This window comes from Macrotis lagotis, chromosome 7 (genome assembly GCF_037893015.1).
Source record: "Macrotis lagotis isolate mMagLag1 chromosome 7, bilby.v1.9.chrom.fasta, whole genome shotgun sequence".
In the NCBI taxonomy this organism is placed as follows: Eukaryota; Metazoa; Chordata; class Mammalia; order Peramelemorphia; family Peramelidae; genus Macrotis; species Macrotis lagotis.
In genome coordinates this window covers 57,039,591-57,063,243 of record NC_133664.1, presented here as the reverse complement: position 1 = coordinate 57,063,243, position 23,653 = coordinate 57,039,591, and the positions used below count along the sequence as shown (strand labels likewise).

At 40.8% G+C, this 23,653-nt stretch overlaps 2 protein-coding genes across 4 annotated transcripts in view; one reads left to right on the top strand and one right to left on the bottom strand.

The window, feature by feature from the left end:
* ARL5B (ARF like GTPase 5B) overlaps positions 1–282 on the bottom strand; it is a 36,607-nt gene extending 36,325 nt beyond the window's left edge. The window contains exon 1 of the mRNA XM_074192953.1: positions 203–282. Coding sequence (XP_074049054.1) covers positions 203–248 — 46 coding nt within the window. The 5' untranslated portion in view covers positions 249–282. The remainder of the gene's footprint in view (positions 1–202) is intronic.
* A 17,338-nt stretch (positions 283–17,620) lies between these two features.
* The window catches only part of NSUN6 (NOP2/Sun RNA methyltransferase 6), a 47,150-nt gene continuing 41,117 nt past the window's right edge, over positions 17,621–23,653 (top strand). For 2 of the 3 annotated variants that reach the window (XM_074192950.1, XM_074192949.1), the window contains exons 1-3: positions 17,621–17,865; positions 19,710–19,865; positions 21,515–21,594. In XM_074192950.1, coding sequence (XP_074049051.1) covers positions 17,788–17,865; positions 19,710–19,865; positions 21,515–21,594 — 314 coding nt within the window. In that variant the 5' untranslated portion in view covers positions 17,621–17,787. The other variant, XM_074192951.1, reaches the window with a different exon arrangement.

Genomic DNA, 23,653 nt, shown 5'->3' with positions numbered 1-23,653 from the left:
CGCCTCCGGGCCAGGCCGGCCCCGCGCCGCCGCCGCTTCACTCACGCTCGGATGACGGACACGTAATCGGCCGCGGGGGGGGGGGGGGACGCCCGGGCGGCGGACAAAGGCGCGGGGCCGGGCCGGGGGCGCGGGGCCGGGCCGGGGGCGCGGGGCCGGGGGCGCGGGGCCGGGCCGGGCCGGGGGGCAGAGCCCGCCTCACCTTGATTACAGAAGAGGCTCCAGAGCTTGGCGAACAGCAGCCCCATGGCGCGGGCCCGGCGGCCGCGGCCGGACACAGGCTCCTCGCGCAGACCCCGGCGGGCTCCGGCGCCGCGGCGGGCAGCGGGGGCGCGCGTGCGGCGGGCAGCGGGGGCGCGCGTGCGGCGGCCGGCGGCTCCCGGCGGCGCCTTTGTCCGGCCGGCTGGGCCCGGCGGCGATCCGTAGGGCTCTGGGCCTCGGCCGGCCTCCGCGGCTCGTCCCCGCCGGCCCCGGCCCCGCCCCCGCCCCGCCCCCCGCCGACGCCGCGGGCCCGGCGCGCGCTCCCATTGGTCGGCGCGGGGTGGCGGGGGCGCGCGGGCGCGGGGGCGGCGGCGTGGAGGTTCCCGGGCGGGGAGGGGCGCGGGCGCCCCGAAACCGTGAGCTCCGGAGCCGGGCCCGGGCGCGCCCCTGACGTCACCGCCGCACCCCGCGGGGGAGGGGGCCCCGACTCCCTAAGACTGCTGTCTCCTAGAGAGCGGACTGGAAACTGGGGGTGCCCGCCCGTGGGGAGGTGCCAGGGACGGCGAGCCCCGGTCCACGCGGGGGGCCGAGGCGCCGGGTCCCGGCCCTCCTTGGCCTCCTGACAAACCACGAAGTCCCAGACACGAAAGCCGGAGAGGGGGCGAAGCAGCGCCTTGTGGGGGCCCTGCCCCCCCAGACCCGGCCCGCAGAGTGACCCGCAGTCACTGAGCCGGGGCGCCCCTGTGTGACGAGCCCCCCGAGCCCCCGCACAGCGCTGCGGGAACCCCGAGCCCAAAGAACCCGTTTTTCTCCGAGGTACAGCCTTCCCGACGCGGGTCAGCGGCCCTTTCCTGGCAGAGGGGCAGCGGGGGGCCCCTACGGCCCCGAGGTGGCCCAGAAGGCGGGCACGCCAGGGCCTCACGGGGAGCCAGGACCTCTTGGCTCCAGCCCAGTGGGCTTCATTCTGCTGATTCCCACTCCTCCAGGCCCCTGACTCCAGGGCACCTCAGAACAAGGCTACCCCTATCACACACCGTACTCACCCACGGAATCAACTCCACTGGCTTCCTATTTTTTTTCTTTAGTAATATCCAACTCCCTGTGGGGTTTTCTTAGCAAAGACACTGGAGTGGTTTGTCATTTTTTCGTCCAACTCGTTTTACACATAAGGATACTGGACAAGCAGGCTGAAGTGACTTGAACAGGGTGACACAGCCAGTAGTCATTATATGAGATCACATCTGAACTCAGCTCTTCCTGACTCTGGAATCAATTGTAAAATCCTATTTAGCTCTGAAACTCTTAATAACCTCATCCCTTTCAGTTTTGCACCTTTGTATATACCTTGAGATCCAGTGATGCTCAGCTCCTTCCTTTCCTCCCACCTGAGCTCCCAGATCCAAGCATTTTCACTAGCAGTTTCTTATGCTGGGAACTCTCACTTACCTCCCTCCGGCTTCCCTGTAAACTCAGTTCAAGTCCTACCTTCTGCAAAAACCCTTTCTGTGTCCTTAATCTTAGTGCCTTTCCTTTGAGACCATTCCCAGTTTATCCGGTTTATATCCTGTTTGTACAAGTTTTTTTTTTCCATGTTGTATCCTAAGTCCTCCCTCCCCATCCACTCCCTAAGATTACAAGCTCTTTGAGAGAGCACAGACTTTTTTTTTTAGCTCCCCTTTGTATCCTCTATTTCCCACAGTGCCCTGGAACTTATCAGGGTTTAAGGGCAGTGGCACAGTGGATAGAGTATCGGCTCTGGAGTCAGGAGGATAGAAGTTTGAATCTGGTCTCATCCACCTGACAATCACTACCTGTGTGACCTCGGGCAAGACACTTACCCCTGACTGCCTTGCATCCAGGGCCATCTCCGGTCATCCATGTCTGACCAAAGAACACAGATGGTTCTGGAGGAGAAAGTGAGGCTGGTGGGAGATTTAGCACCCCCCCCCAAATACAGTCCAGGTGCTTATCATGGTATAACCTCCCCTGATGTCATGGTCTTCTTTGAGACTGAAGGAAAAAACGTCATCAGGTGCTTAATAAAAGCAAGTTATTGAGTGATTCATCCAAATAAAAGAAATTATATGGAACTAATAAACACATATTCATTCATGTCTACTTTCATTGCCTAACCAAGTCATAACAATATTGTCCAACTTTTAGCCATTTGTGACAGGAAGGACAATCTTCCATGGTGGATCTCTGAAAAGGGAACAAGAAAGAAATATTCCTCTGGGAGTACTTGACTTTCAAACACAGGATATCTCAGAACTGGGAACTTTTCAACAAAGCATTACCCCAAAGATGGTAATAACTATTCTCAAGACTACTAGTCCCTGATCTGGTTCAAAAAAGGTAACAGAAAGGACCAGAAAACTCCTCTGTCAGGCTCACCTGGGTAAACACAGGTCACTTGTGTTCTTCCTGGAAATAAGACATTTTCTCTTTTTATCTCTTCTGGTAGCCCCCCCCTGACTTCCTGCCCTGGGATCTGGAAATCCAGGCAAAACAAGAACAAGAAAAGAAAAAAAAAATACAAAGAATTCTTTTTTTTCATAGTGGACCACAAAGGGGGGGGGTGACTCTTCTAATAAAAATCCATTTCTAAAGTGATTGAAGCTTTTGATACTCACCACAAACCTATGAAGTAGGTTCTTATTCTTCTTCTTATTATTATCCCCATTTTACAAATGAGAAAACAGACTGAAAAGATTAACTGATTTGCCCAGGTGTCTGAAGCAGCTAAGTGTCTGAAACAGAATTTGAACTCAGGTCCTCCTAAATCCAACAGGGTTTGCTATATTATCACAAAGTGCCAAATCCTTCAGCACTGGGCCAGCACATGACCCACCAAAAGGGACCACGATGATGAGTAAAAAGGGGCCCTCACACTCCAAGTGTGTCACAGAGAAGGGCTTAGCTCCAGGGATGTTTTATGAGGTACACTCTAGTTTGGACTGATGGAGGAAAGGCAGATTACTCTGATTACATCTGTTATAGTTAATTTCCCCTCTACAGCAACATTGATGAGTGGTCATCCTGCCTATATTTGAATAGCTCCAAGGAAGGGAACTATGCTATCTTAGTGTAATGATTCTCAAATATTTTGTTGTCAGGTCCCTTTTGCCCTCTTGCCTTAATAATTTTTAATTATTGACAAGCCTAAAGAGCTTTTGTTTATCTCTGTCATATTTATCAACATTTTAGAAATCACAACTGATAAATTTTTCTAAAGTTTTTTATTCATTTGAAAAGAACAGTAATAAAACCATTACATGTTAATAAATAACATTCTTATGAAAAACAACATTTCCAAAGTAAAAAATTAAGTGAAAAACATGGTATTGTTTTATAAATTTTTACAAATCTCTCAAATTTCTAGCTCAATTGAAGACAGCAAATTTCTCTTGCTTCTGCATTTAGTTTTTTGCAATATATTGTTTTGATTGACATATATTTAAAAAAACCTAACCTTAGATACATATTTAGAAAGGGGAGGAGCCTTTTCAGATCATTGTAGATATTCTTATTTGATCTTACATTGAAACTCAACAAAAGGTAATTTCGTAAGGTTAGTTACAATGTAGAATCTGATAGCGAGTCATTCATTTTTTTGTACTCTATTACATTAAAATCTTGCACTGAATGAATTTTTTATCATGCTAATTTTAACATCATGTATTAGTCAAATGGAAAATATTGGTTCATTTATTCAGATTTTCCAAATATCAACATATTTCATTATTGTATATATGTGTGTGTGTTTAAATAAATCACATTCCTTCCTATTACCATGGATCTCATTAGAAAAGTGGGAAGCTGTCAAACTCATGGTGGCAGATACTTTCCAAAATTCTAATTCTAACTTCAAAGCTCAAATCTCATCACTGGCAACAGATTCTGTCAAGTTGTTTTTCTAGGAAGTGACAGGTTCACTTCATTCATTTTCAAGAAAATGTCTGCCAAATATCTGTCTGAATAACTAGAGTTTGTCTGTTATTCTTTCAAGTAAAAATGCTATTACATGGAAAAGAGGGAAAAAAGGACAAGGAGGAGGAAGTTCAGCTTGTAACTCAAATAATCACAGAAGAATTTTTCTTTAAGACACCATCATACTATAATATACATCTAAAGTACATTATGCAAATGTTGGCCAGGTAGCACAGGAGATAGAGTACAGGCCTTAGAATCAAAAAGACTTGTGTTCATAAGTTCAAACTCGACCTCACATACTTTGTGGTCCTGGACTAGTCATTTGACCCTGTTGCTTCAGTTGCTCATTTGTGAAATGAGTTGCAGGAAGAAATGGGAAACTACTTCTGTATCTTTGCCAAGAAAACTACTCCAGTACGTTGGGGTCATAAAGAATCAGACATGACGGAACAAACACATCCCTTTATGCAGTCTTCATATTTTGTAATGCAGGATATTAAAATGATACTCAAAAGTTGAGAATGAATAAAATTAATAATCTTTATTGTTTCTTTGAGGACATTCTTAAGTGAATCAGGCATTTTTTTAACTGTGTGTGTCAGTGAAGTACATATTACTGGATTACTAGTATATTCTATGCCACTGCCTTGATATTAGTATTATTAAGATGCTAGCAGTTTTACACATCATTACTTTTGCACAATCAATATAAATGTCAACAGTTGCTCCAGGATGTATCATGAAATTCAAAAGTTATTTAACTCTGAATATTTCAGCATCACTCATGTTTATTGCCATGCATTTACATAAAAGAAGATCTTCGATGACTAATTGCTTCCAATATTGGATGAATAGCAATAAAACAAAAAGTCCAAAGAAATTTATGAATTCATACATTTGTAAAGCAAAAGTTCAATTCTACAAACTTAGTCTTCATGTTTATAGCTAAATTTTTAATTCGCTGGTCATATAGCTTCCACTGTACATTGAAAAGAGAATTTTAAAAAATAACATCATTTTTACTGTGAAAAATAGCGTTAACCTCATAGATCTCTCAAAGAGTCTCAAGGACCCCCAAAGATTTTTGGCTGCATTTTGAAAATTGCTGCCTTAGTTCATTACATTTTTGATAGCTCCAATTACTTTTAAATTCTTCTTTACAATTTTTTATTTTCCTTTACATTTCTTCTTGTGTTCTTATAAATTTTCTCCAACTAATTCTGTCCTCTGAAGTCAAGATTAATCCTTTTTCTATATGATAATACTTCAATAATTTGAAGTGACACCTGGTAACTCACTCGGTAACTCAGTGGATAGAACGTCTGTCAGCCCTAGAGTCAGGAAGATGTAATTTCCAATCCAGTCAATCCTAGATACTAACTAGCTGTAGACTTTAGACAAGTCATTTCACACTGTCTGCTTTAGTTTCCTCATCTGTAAAATGAGTTGGGGAAGGAAACAGCAAATCATTCCAGTATTTTTGTCAAGAAACCCCCATGGACAAAATTGGTATGTTCTTGTCCAGAGCCATGAAATCAGATACAATTGAATAACAATAACCAATATAATCATAGAGGTTTTTGAGATCATTTAGCCCAACCTAAGATCTTTTCTATTCAAAATTTCCTATTATTGTTAGCATTTAGAAGAAGCATTATAATGGGAATAAGGAGGTGTGAGTTAAAGTCCAGTTACTATCAATACCTCTATTACTTTGGGCAGTTCACTTAACCTCTATCAGTCTCAGTTTCCTCATTTGTAAAATGAGAAGTTTGATCTAGAACATCTCCAAAGTCCTTTTCAGCTTTGACAGTCTATATGGATGGCACTGAAATGAGTCAGCTAATTATGATGATGATGATGATGGATAAGGTTTGTCTTTTGTTCCCAAAGAAGAACATAACATCAAGAAGGTGATGCCATGACAAGCAAGTAAATTGGAGCTGACTGAGGGAGTGCTGTGCTAAGTCACCAGCCTCTCTTTCTCTGCAGTTATCTGGGTCCAGTAGCTAGATATAAGGACAAGTGAAGATGGCCCTGGATGCCAGGCAATCAGGGTTAAGTGACTTGCCCAAGGTCACACAGCTGTATCAAGTGTCTGACATCAGATTTGAACACAGGTCTTCTGACTGAAGGGGTAAAGCTCTATACACCACACCCCTAACTTATTCTGGGGCTGTAGAATGACAGTTAGGTGAAACAATAGATTGAGCACTGAGCTTGGAGTAAAGAAGATTCATCTTCCTGAGTTCAAATCTGCCGTAGCCACTTGCTAGCCAGTGACCCTGTTTGCTTCAGTTTCCTTAACTGTAAAATGAGCTGGAGAATAAAATGACAGACTACTCCAGTATCTTTGCCAAGAAAACCCAAATGGGATCAGAAAACATCAGACATGAATGGGAAAACAACTGAATAAGTCAATTATCTTCTTTCTGACATACTACCCATAGTAAGTTTTAACTGGGAGAAAAAATAGATATTAGACTATTACATAAAAATTAGACTAACTCTTATTCAGGCTAAGTATCACAGAAGAGCGATGAGAATTGATGTGCACTATTGTCTAAAAGGGTTCTAAGATTGCAGAGAATCTAAAGGAAGTTTTAATTCTATTCTTGGTATTCTATAAACTTTAACCTTAGTCATATAATTTCAATTTCATTTATACACTACAGATTTTCTTCAAAAAATGCATTGAACCATATAACTTTCTGAGGCTTTTAAAATAATATATTTTAAAATATATAAAATATATTTTATTTATTAAAATATGTAAAATATATAAAAATTTTAAAAACTATGAAATTAATTTGTTCAATCACAATGACTCTAAAGCAAATGATTATATATACTTAAAGACAGTATATTGTGACAGTAGAATGTTACTTTGTAGATATAAAATACTCTACTCAGTTAATGAAATGAATGAAATGAAAACTCAATGAGAAATGCCTTTTCTTCTCTTTTGCATTCTTAGTTCTGCAAAAATGATGTTTGGCACCAACATCTTTCCCCAACATCTTTATTGGTTTGCCCACCCAAATAAATAGTAAATCCGGGAAAATTCAGTCAGGACAAGATTAATGAAATGCTATTCTATGAATCAGTATTTTAAAAATATAAAAGTACATTTTTCTAAAGCCATATTTTATTTGAAAAACATTTAAAATCAATTCATGTATATACTGTCAATCTAGGAAAGCATCTAATTATTCAGAAAAAAAGAAATGGAATGAGATTATATAAATTTCAATCTTATATATAAGAAAACATTCACAAAGAAATACTATTCAAAAAGCAATACTCTAAATTCATAAAAAGCATATACTGTAATTCATATGTACACTGTCAATCCAGGACCCTTTATCTAGTTATTTAGAGAAGATGAATCTAATACTATTATATAAATGATTATTTTTGTAAACATGAAAACATAATCACAAAAAGCAATACTTTAAATTCATAAAAAAGCATACAATAAATTCAGGTGTGCACCACTGATCCAGGAAAGTTTATCTAGTTACTTAGGAAGGATGAATGTAATACTATACTATAAATTACTTTTTTTTTACAAATAGGAAAACATGTTTGGAATACAGAAAAATAAATATGACTTTCAAAAGCAACCATTAGAAAGAAATATGTTAGAACTATTTTCTTTATTGGTAATTACTAGATTTACATCCCAATTTGCTTACCATAAAGGCAAATGGGCAATTATATCCTATGGTTTAAATTTGTGACAGATCACTTTTCTTAATTGACCCAAATAATCAAATAATCCTACAACTTTATTTCTATCAAGGCACATGCTAAGTACTGGGGAATACAAAGACAAAATCAAAATAATACCTGAATTCAAAGAGCTGACATACACTGAGAAGAATACATGTAGACAGGTAGGTCAATCGAAGATTATTTGCATTGGGAAAATAAATTCAGGGTAGGCTTCATGTAGGACCTAAGCAGTTTCTTGAGAAAAACAGGGTTCTGAGATTGAGAGAAAGGGAAAGAGTCCATTACAAACATGAGTTGTTGATTTTGTAGAAGTTCAGAGAACAGGTTGTCCATTTTGGCTGCTAAATAGAGTTCTTGAGGGAGTGGGAGATCAAATTCTGCCTTAAGGGGATGCCCCTGAATTCCACTTCTTTTATTTATTTATTTTATATGTATTTATACATAGTATTCTTTACCCAGACTTTCCCTGGGAATATCAGACTGTAGTTTATGTCTAGATCTTCACAGATGTGGATAAAAGGCTGCCAGCTACCACTGAAGAAGGAAATAACAAACCACTCCAGTATCTCTGCCAAGAAAACCCCAAATGAGGTCACAAAGAGTCAGATGAGACTAAAAATGACTGAACAGCTACCATAGAAGCTCTCTAGCTAATGCTATCAGAGAAATGCCTCATGGCTACAAGAGCTAATGTGATGGTGGTGGCTGACCCTTTCCCTATTCTTTCTCCCCTAAACCTGATGTCAACCCATTACTGGGAAAACAGTGAAGTATGTCCCCAGACAGAGCATGCTTTGGGACTCTGGGATCTAGGCCCTAATGTAATTCTATTCTGAAGGACTCTGAGTCCTGGAGGAGGCTCCTGCGCAGAAACTGCTAACAAGAACAACAGGTTGCTCTACTGGGTAGCCTAATGTAGCCTCCAATGTAGCCCCTAATGTAGCCTACTCAGTAGTGTACATTCTCAAGGACTCTTGTATGGACCCACTGAATCATACCTTGACCACTTTCACCTGTAATATCCACCACACATGACTTACGGTGTTGGGGGGGAGTGTTTAATGTTATGAACCCTCAAAACAGAGGCTGGACTGACAGGAAGTCTGGGTTCCCCTGGTCTACCAGGGATTCTCCAAAACTGTCCCAAGAACTAGGTCTGAACCAATTCAAAAGTAACATAACTGTCTTGGTCATCATATTTATTAGGTCTTAGTCATACATCAAGATGAAGCTCTTGGTGAAACTACCAAGGAAGTCACAGAGGAGGCAAAGGCAACTACTCTGCTAGCAGCTGGGGAAAAGATCAAGGACTGGGACAACAAGGCAGCCGCTAAAAAGCAGCAAAAAAACCTATGCTTGAAGGATCTATTTTTCTGCCACCTCTGCAACAAAAGGGCCCTTCCTGTTACAACCAGCGGCTGGCAAAAATTGGACAAACAGCTCTCAGGTTAAAAGAAAAAAGTACACAGGACAGAATCTAAGTTTAATCTTTATTATTAACATTTTTCTCTATCACTTTAAGTTTAGGTAATCAAAACAATAAATCAAGCCCTGATTTGTAGCATTGGTTGATTTCCAAGTTTAAATATTTAGAATTTGATTCTCTGAAGACAGTTTGAGCTGATACCAGCACATCCTTGCCTGCTACCCTCCCAGACTACCAGTCCCCAGAGTCTACTGGCAAGATCTGACATTGGCCCAGCGACTTAGTCTCTGAACAGATTAGCAACATGATGCCAATCAATAGACAATCAAGCTCTTGTTCCATTGCCCTCCCTGGTCTTTATTTCACTCTAATGAAAGAATATGTGTTGTCTGGTTTAGCTGAACTGCTTTGGGTCTCTTAACATTTCCTCTACTTAAATATCAGTTCAAGTGGTTTCCTTCATTAGAAAGTAAGCTCCTAAAAAAAAAAGGAAAAGAAAACCACCAAACTAACTAAAAACCTCAGAAAGTAAGCAACTCGAGGGCAGGATTCTTTTAACTTTTTCTTTGTACCTATCACAAAACCTGGAAAGTAGGGTGCTCCATTCTTTGTATTAGTATTAGTATTAGTTCAGTTCCTGGCACAAATTAGACACTAGATAAATGTTCCTTGACTAAATCTATCAAGTGGTGTAATTACAGACTCAATAGAAGAAACTGCAGGTTCTACTTTGATAAGGTGATGCCTAACCATAGGTTAAGATCTTATAAGATTCTGTGACATATGCAATTGTAGAGATAACTTTGTTTTCTCCTGAGAAGTGTGTAAGCACCTCCCCTAAATGAGAAGGGGTTCTTACTGAGTTTTGACCTGTGAGAATAAATGTGTTAACCTTCCCAGAGTTTGTTCTAATCAAGGACAAACATTACCAGAATTTTCAACCTTAAGAAAAAAACAAGAAACAGAATTAGGATTACAAGCACATTCATTGATATTTCTCTATGTTGAGAATTAGACAGAACTATGTGTGTGTGTGTGTTGGGGGGGTCCAACTAGAGAGCCCAGACTCCCCAAGATGGAGGCCTGTCATCTTTAAATAATTTTGACCACCTCAACCTTCATCTTTGGCTTATCCAATCAAAGAAGGTACAACACCCCCCACCATGTAGGATGGGGTGGGGGTAAGGTAGAAAGAAATGGAGGGAACTCAGGAAGAGGTGGAGGGAATCTAATGGACTAATTTCATCATATTTTAGAACCCTAGGAAGCTTCAGTGAAATTCAGTGTTCCAGAGATTAGGCAACAGGATACTAGGAAAATGAAATAAATGAAAAACACATTACATATTGGAGTACAAAGGTGGAGGGTCATTGAGTAAATGCAATCCAGAGACACACAACTCAGTCTAGAGATAGGGGTTTTAAATGGACCATTCCTAGAAACTTTCTGTTATAAGGATTAAATAGAGATTAGTACTTTCTCTGCAACTGTCTTAGAGAACTGGTTAGAAGGCTTGAGAAGTTAAATGACTAGGTGAGGGTCACAAAGCCTCTATGAGGCATAGGCAGGATATATATATATATATATATATATATATATATATATAGAGAGAGAGAGAGAGAGAGAGAGAGAGAGAGAGAGAGAGATAACATAAATATAGTGAAGAATTCAAATATAAACAAAATAAATATCAGGTAGTTTGAGAAGAACAGCATTAGCACTTATGGAGATCAGGAAATATTCCATGCAGAAATGGTGTTTAAGCTGCATCTTTTTAATTTTTATTTATTTACTTTTAAGACTGGTTCTCCCTAACTTCTTCAAGCTGAAAGAGCAGGCCTACCTACAGTTGATTCTAATACTACTCAGTCTGGGAGCTTTAACCTACTCTCTTCCTTAACAGTTTGCTTCTCTTTAGTCAACCTCCTGGGGCTTCCTTATATTAATTCTAAATTTGATACATTATCAGTATAGCCAAGCTGCAGTTTAGAACTTCTAAAGCCAAGGGATTAATGCAACCCAGTAACTGGAATTATAGGGGTGAGCCACCAAGCCTGACTTTGAGCTTCATCTTAAAAGAGAGGGATGCTGTGAGATGAAGGTAAGAAGACAGTACTTTCCAGATGATCTTGACAAAGGTTCAGTGGTGGCAGATGTAGTGTCATGAATGAAAAAAAAAAGAGAAAAGGTCAGTTTCACAGAATTTGGGAGAGAAAGCAATATCTAAAAAAGTATGAAAGGTTCAGTTTGTGCAGAACTAAGGATTTTCTATTTGATGTCAAAGATAATAGGAAGATACTAAAGTTGATTGAGAAGAGGAGTTATATTATTCTATCACCATTTAAAGAAATTTGGAAAATAGACTAAGTCCTAAACATTTTTTTTTAGGTTTTTGGTTTTTTTTTTTTTGCAAGGCAAATGGGGTTAAGAGGCTTGCTCAAGGCCACACAGCTAGGTAATTATTAAGTGTCTGAGGTCAGATTTGAACTCAGGTACTTCTGACTCCAGGGCCGGTGCTCTATCCACTGCGCCACCTAGCTGCCCTTAAACATTTTTTTTCATTCATGTTGGACATTTCATGACCCCATTTGAGATTTTCTTGGCAAAGATACAGGGGTGGTTTTGAAGTAGGGGAACTGTTGAGAGAAATATGTTCTCTCTACACTGATCATATATCTTACATTAACATTGATCCCATTCCCCCTCTCCCCCATCCCATTGTTCAAACTATGAGATAAGATCAATGAACTTTTAGTTAAGTATCTTACTTTTCTCTGGCCAGGACTTAGTAAATCCCTGCCCCCAATACAAAAGCCCCTATCAACAAAATAATGTACCCCTGTTTTAGTGCAATAGGATTAAATCTTTGACCTACCACCTCTTATCTAGGTGGCTCCTCCAGAGCCCACATTTTCCATCTTCAGCTTGACATTTCCTTTTCCATCTCATTTTACAGTCAACAAATCTGAAGCAAATAGAGTTAAGCAAAGTAACTTGCCCAGCATCATATGGTTATTGAACTAAGGAAGATGAGTTTTTTCTGATTTTAGGCTTGGCATTCTATCCACTACACCATCTAATTGGCAGGTTATGGTAGGAGAAAGGTGAACTAACACAGTCCTAGTCCTGTCCAGTTCTATCCCTATGAGTCTTTGAGCTGGAAAAAGATAGCTGTTGTTATTCCCACACCTAGCTTAGTGCCTGGTCCATAGAAAGCTCTTAAGAAATGTTTCTTGATTGCTAGAGTAAATACGATAATGATATTCATAAAATATTAAAGGACCATGAAGAATGTCTCCAGGTAAATTTCTTATGGATAGTTTACCAAAAGACAAGGAGAATCCTCATGCAGGATGAGATGGTATGGAAGGATTGTAATATGTGCTAATGGAAGGAGTACAGACATTGAAGATAGTTTCAAAGAGCTGCAATTTCATCAGTGTGTGGTAGAAGAGAAAGTTCTTGCACTTGGTTTCCCATAAGTACTTCATAGTGAAACTGGACAATGCTACAAGGTTTTCTATTGTCCTTTTTCAGTATTTTGTACTGCTCAGATAACCCATCTATTGATTCTCGTTCATACTACACAGCTATTATATGGTTAGTTGATTACTTTTTCTTCTAATATATGTCCCTAAGAAAATTAAAATAGCATTTATTAAATCTAGAAAAGAATAAATAATTGTTGAGCAACTTGGAGCCAGAACTTACTACTTGTAATTCATTTAGCTCACATGGAAATGAAGTAGAGGAAATATTGGACAGAAAAAATGTTTTAGAATTAATCTGTTCTCTCTCTGCTCTGACCATGTATGTTTTATTTAACATTGCTGAAGGCAATATATGCCTCTACCTCCATCTCATTGTTCAAATTATTGAGATGAAGACAATGAACTTTTAGTAAAGTGCCTTGCCCCACCCTGGCAAGGACAAACCCTAATCAATAAAGCAATGGATTCCTGAAAAGGATTTAATCTTTGAGTTACTGCTCTTCATCAAAATATCCCTCATTCCCTCATCTCTACATTTCCTCACATACTTCTTAAAATCTCACCCTCTGCTCAGTTGAATTGCTTTTCAGTGAAGCTAGCCCCCTCTTGGGTAGCATGATTCCCAGATAACTTCTCATGCTCCTATACCTTTCCTTACTGCTTATCCTCTTATAGTAGCTTATGTCAATGATATTGCTGTTTTTGCTGCTAATCCCCCTTGGGGGGATCAGTGGTCTTTACTCTTTCTTTTACTTAGCTTCTGCTAACCACAGCAATACTTTACAAACCTTTTCTTTCCCAAAATTTCTTCTGGGTCAAGGTCACTTTTTTAAATGAATTCTTTCATGTTCTCCCAAACCTTTAACCAGTTATATTCCCCACCCCCACCCCCAGCCCAGTATCAGCAACATTAGGGAAGGACAAGATGACAGGTACCAAATGACCTACACAGGGTGACAGGTACCAGATAAGCATGATATATATATATTTATGGGAGTTTCTAATATTGTATTAACAGGAGCCTGGAGAGAAATTTTGCCAGTAGATTTTTCTCAGATAGACATAAATCAAGGGTTCTTAATTAAGACCCATCAACTTTTAAAAAAATATTTTGATAACTGTGTTTTAACATAATTGTTTTCCCTTATAATCTTATGTATTTTATTTGAATGCATTTAAGGACAACTGGATAAGAGGTATGTGTGTTTCAAGATTGCCAAAAGATCTTGGCATAAATGAACCTTTAGATGGACTTCTTTTGTGAAGGAAGCATTCTCAAATAACATAAACTCAGATAAATGAGTAGCTTTCAGTTCTTGGATTTGGTTTTCAGACAACAAAGAGATAAAAGAAAAATGTGCCTTTCTTTGACTATCTTGACCATTACCAGAAAGTCTACACTATTGTAGTTCAATTGACCATATGTAGTAAACTGGCAACTTAAATGTATCAAATAATTATTATAATTATTATTTAGGTTTTTGCAAGGCAATGGGGTTAAGTGGTTTGCCCAAAGCCACACAGCTAGGTAACTATTAAGTGTCTGAGACTGGATTTGAACTCAGGTCTTCCTGACTCCAGGGCTGGACCACTGCACCACCTAGCTGCCCAGGAAATTATTTCAACAGAGGTTCTAGTAAATGTCAATGTGCTAGTTACTATATGCTTTGTGATGTTATCATTTTCTGGTACCCTTTCCATTCCAACATCTGCTTCTTCTATCCAATAAGAGCTCTTTCATCTATGCAATACTATTCATTCCAAAGTTGATGAACAGCAAAATTCTATTAGGCATTAATGTTGTAGTTATTTCTTTCACTTCTTGCATTCACATATTTTTGTCATGAAAGAATTCCATAACTCTCTCTTATCCTAATTAAATTTCCAACAATCAAGCCAAGAATAACAAGAAAAAATAGTAATTCAAATTATAATTTAGCTAACTATGGAAAAAAAGAAACCCATAACTCCCTATTTTTTTTGTAAAATTCTAACAAGATATGATTGTATTTTAGAGACTCCAGGTTATTTTCTGATGTGTGTACATTGGATGATGGGTCAATGTTTGTCAGAAGTAGGAAAATTCTTACAATTTGATCAAGTAGTTTTAAGATCCTGAAATTTTATCAGCATGTGGTAATAGAGAAATTTCTTGCCTCTTGTTTTCCCATAAATCTGTCATAGTGAAACTGCACAATGCTCTAGATTGTTTCCTTTTGTCCCCTTTTAAGTATTTTGTACTGCTCAGTTCACCCATTTATCGACTCATTCGTTTTACATGATTAGTTTTCTCTAATGCATTTCCCTGAAAAAAATTAAAATAGCATTTATTAAATCTAGAAATAACTAAATAGTTGATGAACAATTTGGTGCAAGAACTTAGTTATAATTCAATTGGTTCATTTGGAAACATTGCAGAAGGACCAGATGTTAGGTGCCAGATAGCCTAGATAGGGTCTTTCCTAAGAATAAGACGTAGTGAAAATAGGAATAGAATTAAGTCCTGACTCTAGTACTTACCAGTTGTCTGACTATGAAGACAAGTAGTTTAACCTCTCTTTGTTCATTTCCCCAGTCATGAGGAAAGATACTTTGTTTTCTATAAAATGCAATATAAATGTAAATTATTATAGTTACAGTATTTACAGTTGGATTAATAATATCAATAATAAATTTTATCTTAATCAATAAACATTTAATAAGCACTTATGTACCATTATATAGGGATTGTAGATACAAAGGAAATGAGAGAGTCCCTGCCCTCAAGGAAGGCACACAAAAAGCATACATGAAAATATAAAATGTACACAAAGTAAATACAAACTAATTTGGGGAGTACTCAAAGCTAGGGAAACAAAAATCCTTGTGTAAGAGGAACTTGAGTTGAGATTTGGAAGGATTGCAGAATTTTTTTTAAATTTTTTTAATTTTTTTGCTAGGCAATGGGGCTAAATGGCTTGCCCAAGGCCCCACAGCTAGGTAATTATTAAGTGTCTGAGGTGAGATTTGAACTCAGGTACTCCTGACTCCAGGGCCCGTGCTCTATCTGCTGTGCCACCTAGCTGCCCCAGGGACTGTAGAATTTTAAGAGGCAAAAGTGAGGCTAGCATATGACCTGGACCTTGTGAACATCCTAAATAAAGGCATTGAAGGAGAAATGGATGGTTGAGTGGATCCCTTGTATTGAACTTTTGGAAGAACCATGGATGAGAGTTCTCACAGGATGGGCAGGCACCAGTGACTTGTACTCTGTCTTGTGGACTCAGATTCTTAAAATTGATATTTTGCTTGCCGTTTTAATGGGACAGGAAGGAATTGGAGGGAGGAAAAGAAGTTGGAACTCAAAACAGGAAAAAAAATGTTATGAGTAAAAACAATCATAGATTCATTTGAATATCCCTGGAATGCTATATTGCAGGGATGGGAAACTTTTTTTTTTGCCAAGGACTATTTGGATATTTATAACATCATTTGCAGGCTATATTTGGTCCAATAGTTAATTAGCTCCTAAAAAACAGCTAGATTTAGTAAATTTCTACTCCTGGTTGTGGTTGTTTCACACCAATATGGCTTGGGAGTTGGAGGTTTCCTGTCCCTGCTAAAATGGAATTAGACTATGAAAGGCTTTGAATACTAAAGTTTTATCTTCTTTCCAATATTACAGTTACGGTATTTACAGCTGGATTAATAGTACTAGAGATTTTCTGAACCGGGGAATGACTCAATCCACACTTTCACTTTGCAAAGGTACCAGAAGAAGGATTGGACAAGTTGAAGATTAAGAAACCAATGGAGGTTTTAGTCCAGGGCAGAAATTTTTGGTTTGTTTTAGGTTTTTGCAAGGCAAGTGGGATTAAATGGCTTGCTCAAGGCCACACAGCTAGGTCATTCTGAAGTGTCTGAGGCCTGATTTGAACTCAGGGACTCCTGACTCCAGGGCCGGTGCTCTATCCGCTGCGCAACCTAGCCGCTCCCCAGGGCAGATATAATGAGCCCCAGAACTAAGGTTTGTGTGGGAAGGGTCACTCGGGTTTTTAATTTAGGTGACTGGTAGGACGGGGATGTCTTTAATGGAAACAGGAAATTAGAAAAGGGAAGGATTTGGGGAGAAAGTTCCCTCCAGGCCAAGAGGATAGGAAGTTGATGTCACAACTTGCGAGTGAATTGGAAATAAGTGGGCTGGGCTATGCGGGACCAGCCTCTCTCTTTCCTCTCTTTTCCTGCAGGACTAGATAGAGACGGCCCTCAGCCAGCGTGGCTGGAACAAAGGCTAGGCGGAGGCACCCCGGAGAGGCCTCATCACAAACTCATTTTCTTTTCTTTCTTTGGTCTTTACCAAGGCGATGGGGCAAAGTGACGTGCCCAAGGTCACACGGCCAGCGTCCGAGGCCCTCTTTGCACTCAGGGCCGCCCCGGAACCCATTTCCCAGTCCCCTCTGCGGCCCTGGGCAAGTCGCAGCCTCCCTGGCTCTCCCAGCCCTACGGCCACACTCTGGGGGGCTGTGTGCTCCTGGCTCCGCCACTGGCTCCTCACTTTTGGGGCGCCCCGGCCCGGCCCTTCCCGCCCCCATGCCAGGCTCGGACGGGTTCTCGCCCCGGGGGCAGGCCGGCCTCTTTTTACATTAGGGGAAACTGAGGCCGGGGGTCTCTGACGAGGCCGGTGGGCTTTAAGCACGACGCGGGCACAGGATGCACGTGGCACACGGGCGGGAAGCGCCGCCGGCTCCGCGGCGTGATGACGCCAGACGCACGGCGGCGTGAGGACGCCGCAGCAGCGCGCCAACCCCTGCCCGCGCCGACATCCGGGGCCTCCGGGAGGGGCGTGGCGCCTGCGGCCGCGGGCCCGGTGCCGGCTCGTCGGCTGGGAGGCCGGAAGGAGCCCCGGGGGACGCGCGCTTCCGGTCCCGCCCCACCCTTTGAGGGCGGCCACGTGTCTGTTCAAAAACCCAAACAAACCCCAAGCGCTTTTTCCCGAGAAAAGGGAGGACCCCTAAGAGCATGGAGTCCCCTTTCCCCAAAATGCGCCTGAGGCCGGAAGTGGAAGAGTACCTCAGGGCCAGCTTTCAGAACCGGGAGGTAGGTGGGGGGGGGGGCCGAGCGGGGACCCGCGGCCTGGGCCGAGCCCGGAAGCGGCCGCCGCCGCCGCCGGAAGCGGCCGCCGCGGCGGGGCGGGGCCGGTCGAAGGCGAGGCGGGGGAGCTCCTGCGGGGGACCGCGCGCGGCCCTTGTGGGGTCCCCGAGGCCTCGCGGCGGCGTGGCCGCCAGGGGGCGGCCGGGAGCCGCCCCCCCCCCCCCCCCCCCGCGGCCCCAGCAGCGCGCTTCCCCGCCGGAGCGAGGCCGCTTCGCTTCACGGACTCGAGGCCCGGCCTGGGTGTCAAGGAAGCCGGGGGGCCGGGGCCGGGGCCGGGGCCGGGGCCGGGGCCGGGGCCGGGACCGGGGCCGGGGCCGGGGCCGGGGCCGGGGCCGGGCAGCAGGCGAGCGGGGCCGGCGGCGCGGCAGGACCGGCGCGGCCGGGGCCTCCGAGTGCGCAGCCGCCCGGCAGGACGCCGGCTTGCCTCCTTTGCCCGCCTGGGCCCTCGTTAAAACAAAACCAGTGGGTCACAGGCGGAACCCGAATCCGGCTCCTCTAGTATTTCTCTCCCATTTTGTTCCCAAGGTATATTTAGGCACCATGGAACTTTTTCAACATTTCATTTAATACATACATATATATGCACACATATATGTAACCTAACATACACATATGCATATATGTATAATATATACATGTGTGTATTGTGTGTGTACATGTAGGTATATATGCATGTACATGTATGTGTATGCATGCATATATACATATATGTATGTGTTAGGTTTTTGCAAGGCAGTGGGGTTAAGTGGCTTGCCCAAGGCCACACAGCTAGGTCATTATTAAGTGTCTGAGGTCATATTTGAACTCAGTTCCTCATGACTTCAGATCTGATCATGTATCTACCGCACCCCTTAGTTGCTCAAAATCTAGCGCTTTTTTTTTTTTAGGGTTTTTTCCCCAAGGCAATGGGATTAAGTGGCTTGCCCAAGGGCCACACCGCTAGGTCATTCTTAAGTGTCTGAGGCCGGATTTGAACTCAGGGACTCCTGACTCCAGGGCCGGTGCTCTATCCATTGTGTTACCTGGCCACCCCCATTTAATATTTTTAAGAGATTCTCTTTTTTAAGGGATTTTAAGTTTTAAGAAAAGCCACCCAACTTGTTTTAAATTTTTTGTGTTTTTCTGGAATCTCTGAGTTAACGCAAGAAATTGAGTTCTTGGGAAACAAAAACGCTTAATTTCACTGGTCTAAGTAACACACAGAAAAAGACCCTCCTCTTGTGGTGTTCATAATTAAGAAGTATATATCTAAGTTCAAGTTTTGTAAGACCACAGTGTGGTGTAGTGGTAACAACATATTTGAAAATATAAGGCCTTGGTTCAGCTTTACCTATGCAAGTTACTCCTAACTATGTGAATTACAGTAGAACACTTTCTACATTTTACATTTTTAAAATGGAAATGGGTTTGGCCAATGATCCCTGAGGTTTCTTCTGCCTCTTGATCCTGCCAGATCTAATACCAGGAAAACTTGGATTACATAGTATATCTAGTATATTTTTCACAGATTGTATATAAATAAAAATAATAATAATATAAGTTTGAGTAACTATGAAAATTGCCCCTAGACTATTAATGAATGATACTTGGAGACTTCTGTATTTAATTTCTGAGTTATAATAACAAGTAGATGCAACAGAATGCAATGGAATTAAATCAGATACTAAATCATGCTTCTTGAAGAAAAGCAATAATCATAAAAAGAATGGTTCTCTTTTTTAGGGCATTTAAATAGAATTTTCCATTTAAAAAAAAGTAAATCTTGCATTGCTGTTTTTTCTTCTTTCAAGATTGTAACTGCCTTAGGTGCACAGGAAGCAGAAAGGAAATTTGAAACCTTGTTAAATTACTTGTCACACCCACCAGCATTCACAACTGTTAGAGTGAATACTCATTTAACATCTGTAAAACATGTAAAGGGTTTGCTGCTTGAAGAAATAAATAAGGTTTGTTGTATTCTTTATTTACTACTAATAATAATCTAATGTTTGTTGAACTGGTGAAGCTCTCTAGCTAGTTATAGGATCATGGGCAAGAAATCCTTCAATTCTTTGTGTCTCATTTTCCTTGTCTATGAAAGAATGTGTGTGTTGGTGAGGAGGGGAATGGATAGCAGATTCAATGATTTCTAAGTTTCCTTTCACAAAAAAAAATCTGAGATTATCTATGAAAATAAGTGTCATCTATGAATTGATTCCGTCTTTGTATTTTTGATTTTTCCCTTCTGCTTATCTGACAGGAAAAAGTATCCATGGCTGTCACATTTCTAAGTAATTGAGGGAGTCAAATTCTAGAGTCTTTTCTCCCAATAGCCCTACTTTTTTTAACTCATAAAACTGGCAAAAATAGTCATGTGATCTAACAAGTCACTTCTCTGAGCTTCCACTTCTTTATTTGTAAAATTTCTCCTTTAAAGACTTGTATGACTTAACAAGGCCATTTTAACAGTCAATGGAAATGTCTGTATGCTCTGCACTGTAGTACTTTGTAAAGTGAAACAGTATATCTATATGTATATAGATATAGCTATAGATATAGCTGTAGCTATAGATATAGATATATAATGTATACAATTCCTTTTTACCCCTTAACTTTTTTCAGTTTTCAAACTTTTTTTTTCTCCTCACCTCTATTCCCACTGGGTTGAAAAATACAAAACCTTGAAACATATAAGTATATTCAGACAAAACATATTCCCATATTATTTACCTTGTCCAAAAATATGTTTCTCCTTTTTCATATTATCCTATCACCTTTCTGCCATGAAGTGAAGCATTCTTTATTATCAGTTAACTAGAATCATGGTTGGCCATTATGTTGATCAAAGTTCTTTTTTTTGTTTTGTTTTTTGCAAGTTAATGGGGTGAAGTGACTTATTTAAGGTCACACAACTAAGTAAATGTTAAGTATCTGAGATCAGATTTAAATTCAGATCTTCTGACTTTAGGTTTGGTGCTCTATCCACTATGCCACCTAGCTGCCCAATCAAAGTTCTTAAATCTTTCAGAATTGCTCATTTTTCAAAATTGACATAGTATAAATTGTTTTCTTGATTCTTCTCCCTTTGTTCTGTTTCAGCTCTGTAAATCTTTCAGGTTTCCCTCCCCTCATCCTTAGTTATGTTAACAAAAGAACTACAGAAGGAACTGAGAAAACCTGACATATTTTCGTGGATCCAACATATTTCCTGGCTCTATTTCATAGTGGCTTAGCAATCACAGATATTGTCCAAAGTTACCTGTACATCTTTATAATAAGAGATTCCTATCTGACCAAGTACTATCTCCATTTGTAAAGTGTTTGGTAAAGTGTGACATGCTTTATAAATATTAGCAATGGCTATAACTGTTGTTAAGTCTTACTATCATCTTGTTCTTCTGAACAAGGACTGTTCATAAATTATTTTGGAACTTTGCTAAATTCAGAGAAGCTCTAGGTTGGTCCACAAGTGATCCTCTTTTTAGGCCACAACTCAAAGACAGTTCATGGTGACTAAGGCATGTTATGATTTGCATCTGTGAATGGAGTCTCTACACTGGTGGATTAAGTGCCTTTTATATTAGTCTTTAATAATTGTGTCTGTTTATTTTAACAGCAATTTAAAGGATTAAGTGTTCCAGTTCTTCAGCACCCAGATGTTCGGGATGTGTTACTTATTCCTGTAATTGGACCCAGGTTTGTAGCATCTTGATTCAAAAAACATACATTATTAAATAAGAAGACTCTTCTCACTTGTATGTTATGATCATTTTTATGTTGTTTAATGGTAACATCAAGTTACTCCTACTTGCTTTAAAAATTTATCTGGTCTCATCACTCTTGACTTGGGAAAATTCATATTAACCATAATAAAGAAGATAACTACCCAAGAACCAGAATCATTGCAGAGGCAAAGTGGAATTGGACCTAGAATATGTTTCTTTTAAATTAAGTGGAATGAATTTTAGATTGAATGATGTATGCATCAACCTTAAACTTTCTCATCAGAAAAACGTCTTGTGCTAAAATATTTTTAACAACAAAATTGATGCATTCACACATTACAACTTAGATATGGTAAGAAAAGCATGAGACAAATATTGTTCTTCAGAATAATCTGTCTTGAAATTTGGGAATTTAAGCTGTAGCATTAAAGACAAAAGATTGGACCTTCTTTCTGTAATCAGATATTATTGAAGGGCTGGAGAAAGTTGAAGAAGGAAAGAAAAAAGCATTAATTAAACTGCTATTATGCACCAAGCAGTCCTGGTTCCTTCATGTATATTATCTCATTTAGTCTTCACAGTGACTCTGGGAAGCAGGGGCTGATGAATCCCCATGGAAGGGCTGTGACTTTCCCAGGGTCAGTCGGCTCAGACATTGAACTTGAGTCTTCCTGATTGCAGGCTCAGATTGTTAGTGTGTTATTCTTTCTATTAGTTTAGGATTTTCTTGTGAATCTTTGGGGTCTAACAGACAGCTCACCTTAGAGCCAGGGAGACTGAAGCCCTCCCCCTTCATTCTGTTGCCCATGTCCCTGAAGACTCCAGAGCAGCCAGTGTGGCTTGGTGACAACGGTGGCTCTGGTGAGAGTGACTCTTGGCCAGCCCCCAGCCCTCTTACCGGGCCCTGCAATTGCCATGTCTGGTCTTCTTCTGGCTAGTGTGCAGTACAGACAGCTCCATTAAGAAGTCTTAGTCTTTCTTCTTGGAACAATACATGGGACATGTTTTCAATAATCTTCATTAAGCATTTGTTCAGTGTTCATTATGTGTCCAGGCCTGTGCCAGGAGTGGGGGGTATAAAACTAAAAGGGACAGAGTCCCTGCTTTCAAGAAGCCTGTGTGGGGGGTGTGGGAGGGATAGAGCAGCATTGCAACTCGAGGAAGGGGCTTCAAGGTCAGGTCTTGGATAGTCTGTTACAGTGGACACAGCTTTCTCTTGAGGACTTAGCCATTTAACTGCATATGTGGTATTTCTTGGCTAGAGGCTATTAGTTTTGAGAATCACTGATTCTCTACCATCTTTTCTTTTTCTTTTGAACTCTTAGGGACTGGACTTGTGATATCACTGGTTTGGGGATCTCTTAGGGAAGAACTTTCACTGCTAATAATGAAGGTCAGCATCTTCCAGTTTTAGTAATCTAGAGAACTGAGAGGTTGGGTGTCTTCCCCAGGATCACAAAAAATCCTCGTCAGAGGCAAGACTTGACTCTTAAGTGTTCCTGGCTCCTTGTTTTTGTTTGATACTTTCAGGAAAGGACCTTTATTGCTATTGCTTTTGTTTTTGTTCTTCCAGTAGTACTCTGCTGTGCAGTTATTCAGGAACTGACTCAGTATTAACTGAGCAATTTCTACCCCCCTACCCACCAGATGGATTTTTTCCTTTTCTAATATTTCCTCTTTCTTTTTTATTACTCTCTTTTTTCTTTTATTCATTATTTCTTTTTTTCTCATCCATCTTTCCTAGGTGGCAGTATCTCATGGTTTTGCTCAGCTGCAATGATGATGCTGTAAGCTGAAAAATCGCTTTAAAAACAAATAGCTTGGAATCAAGAAAACTCTTGCATTCAAATCTGGCCTCAAGACGGTCAAATAACTTAACTGTTTGCTTCAATTTCCTCATCTGTAAAATGAGGTGGAGAAGGAAATGGAAAACCCCAAATAGGGTCATGAAAAGTCAGACATGACTGAAAATGACCAAACAAAAAAAAGGAAAACTGGAATTTAAAAAAATACCTATAGACTTTAGGATA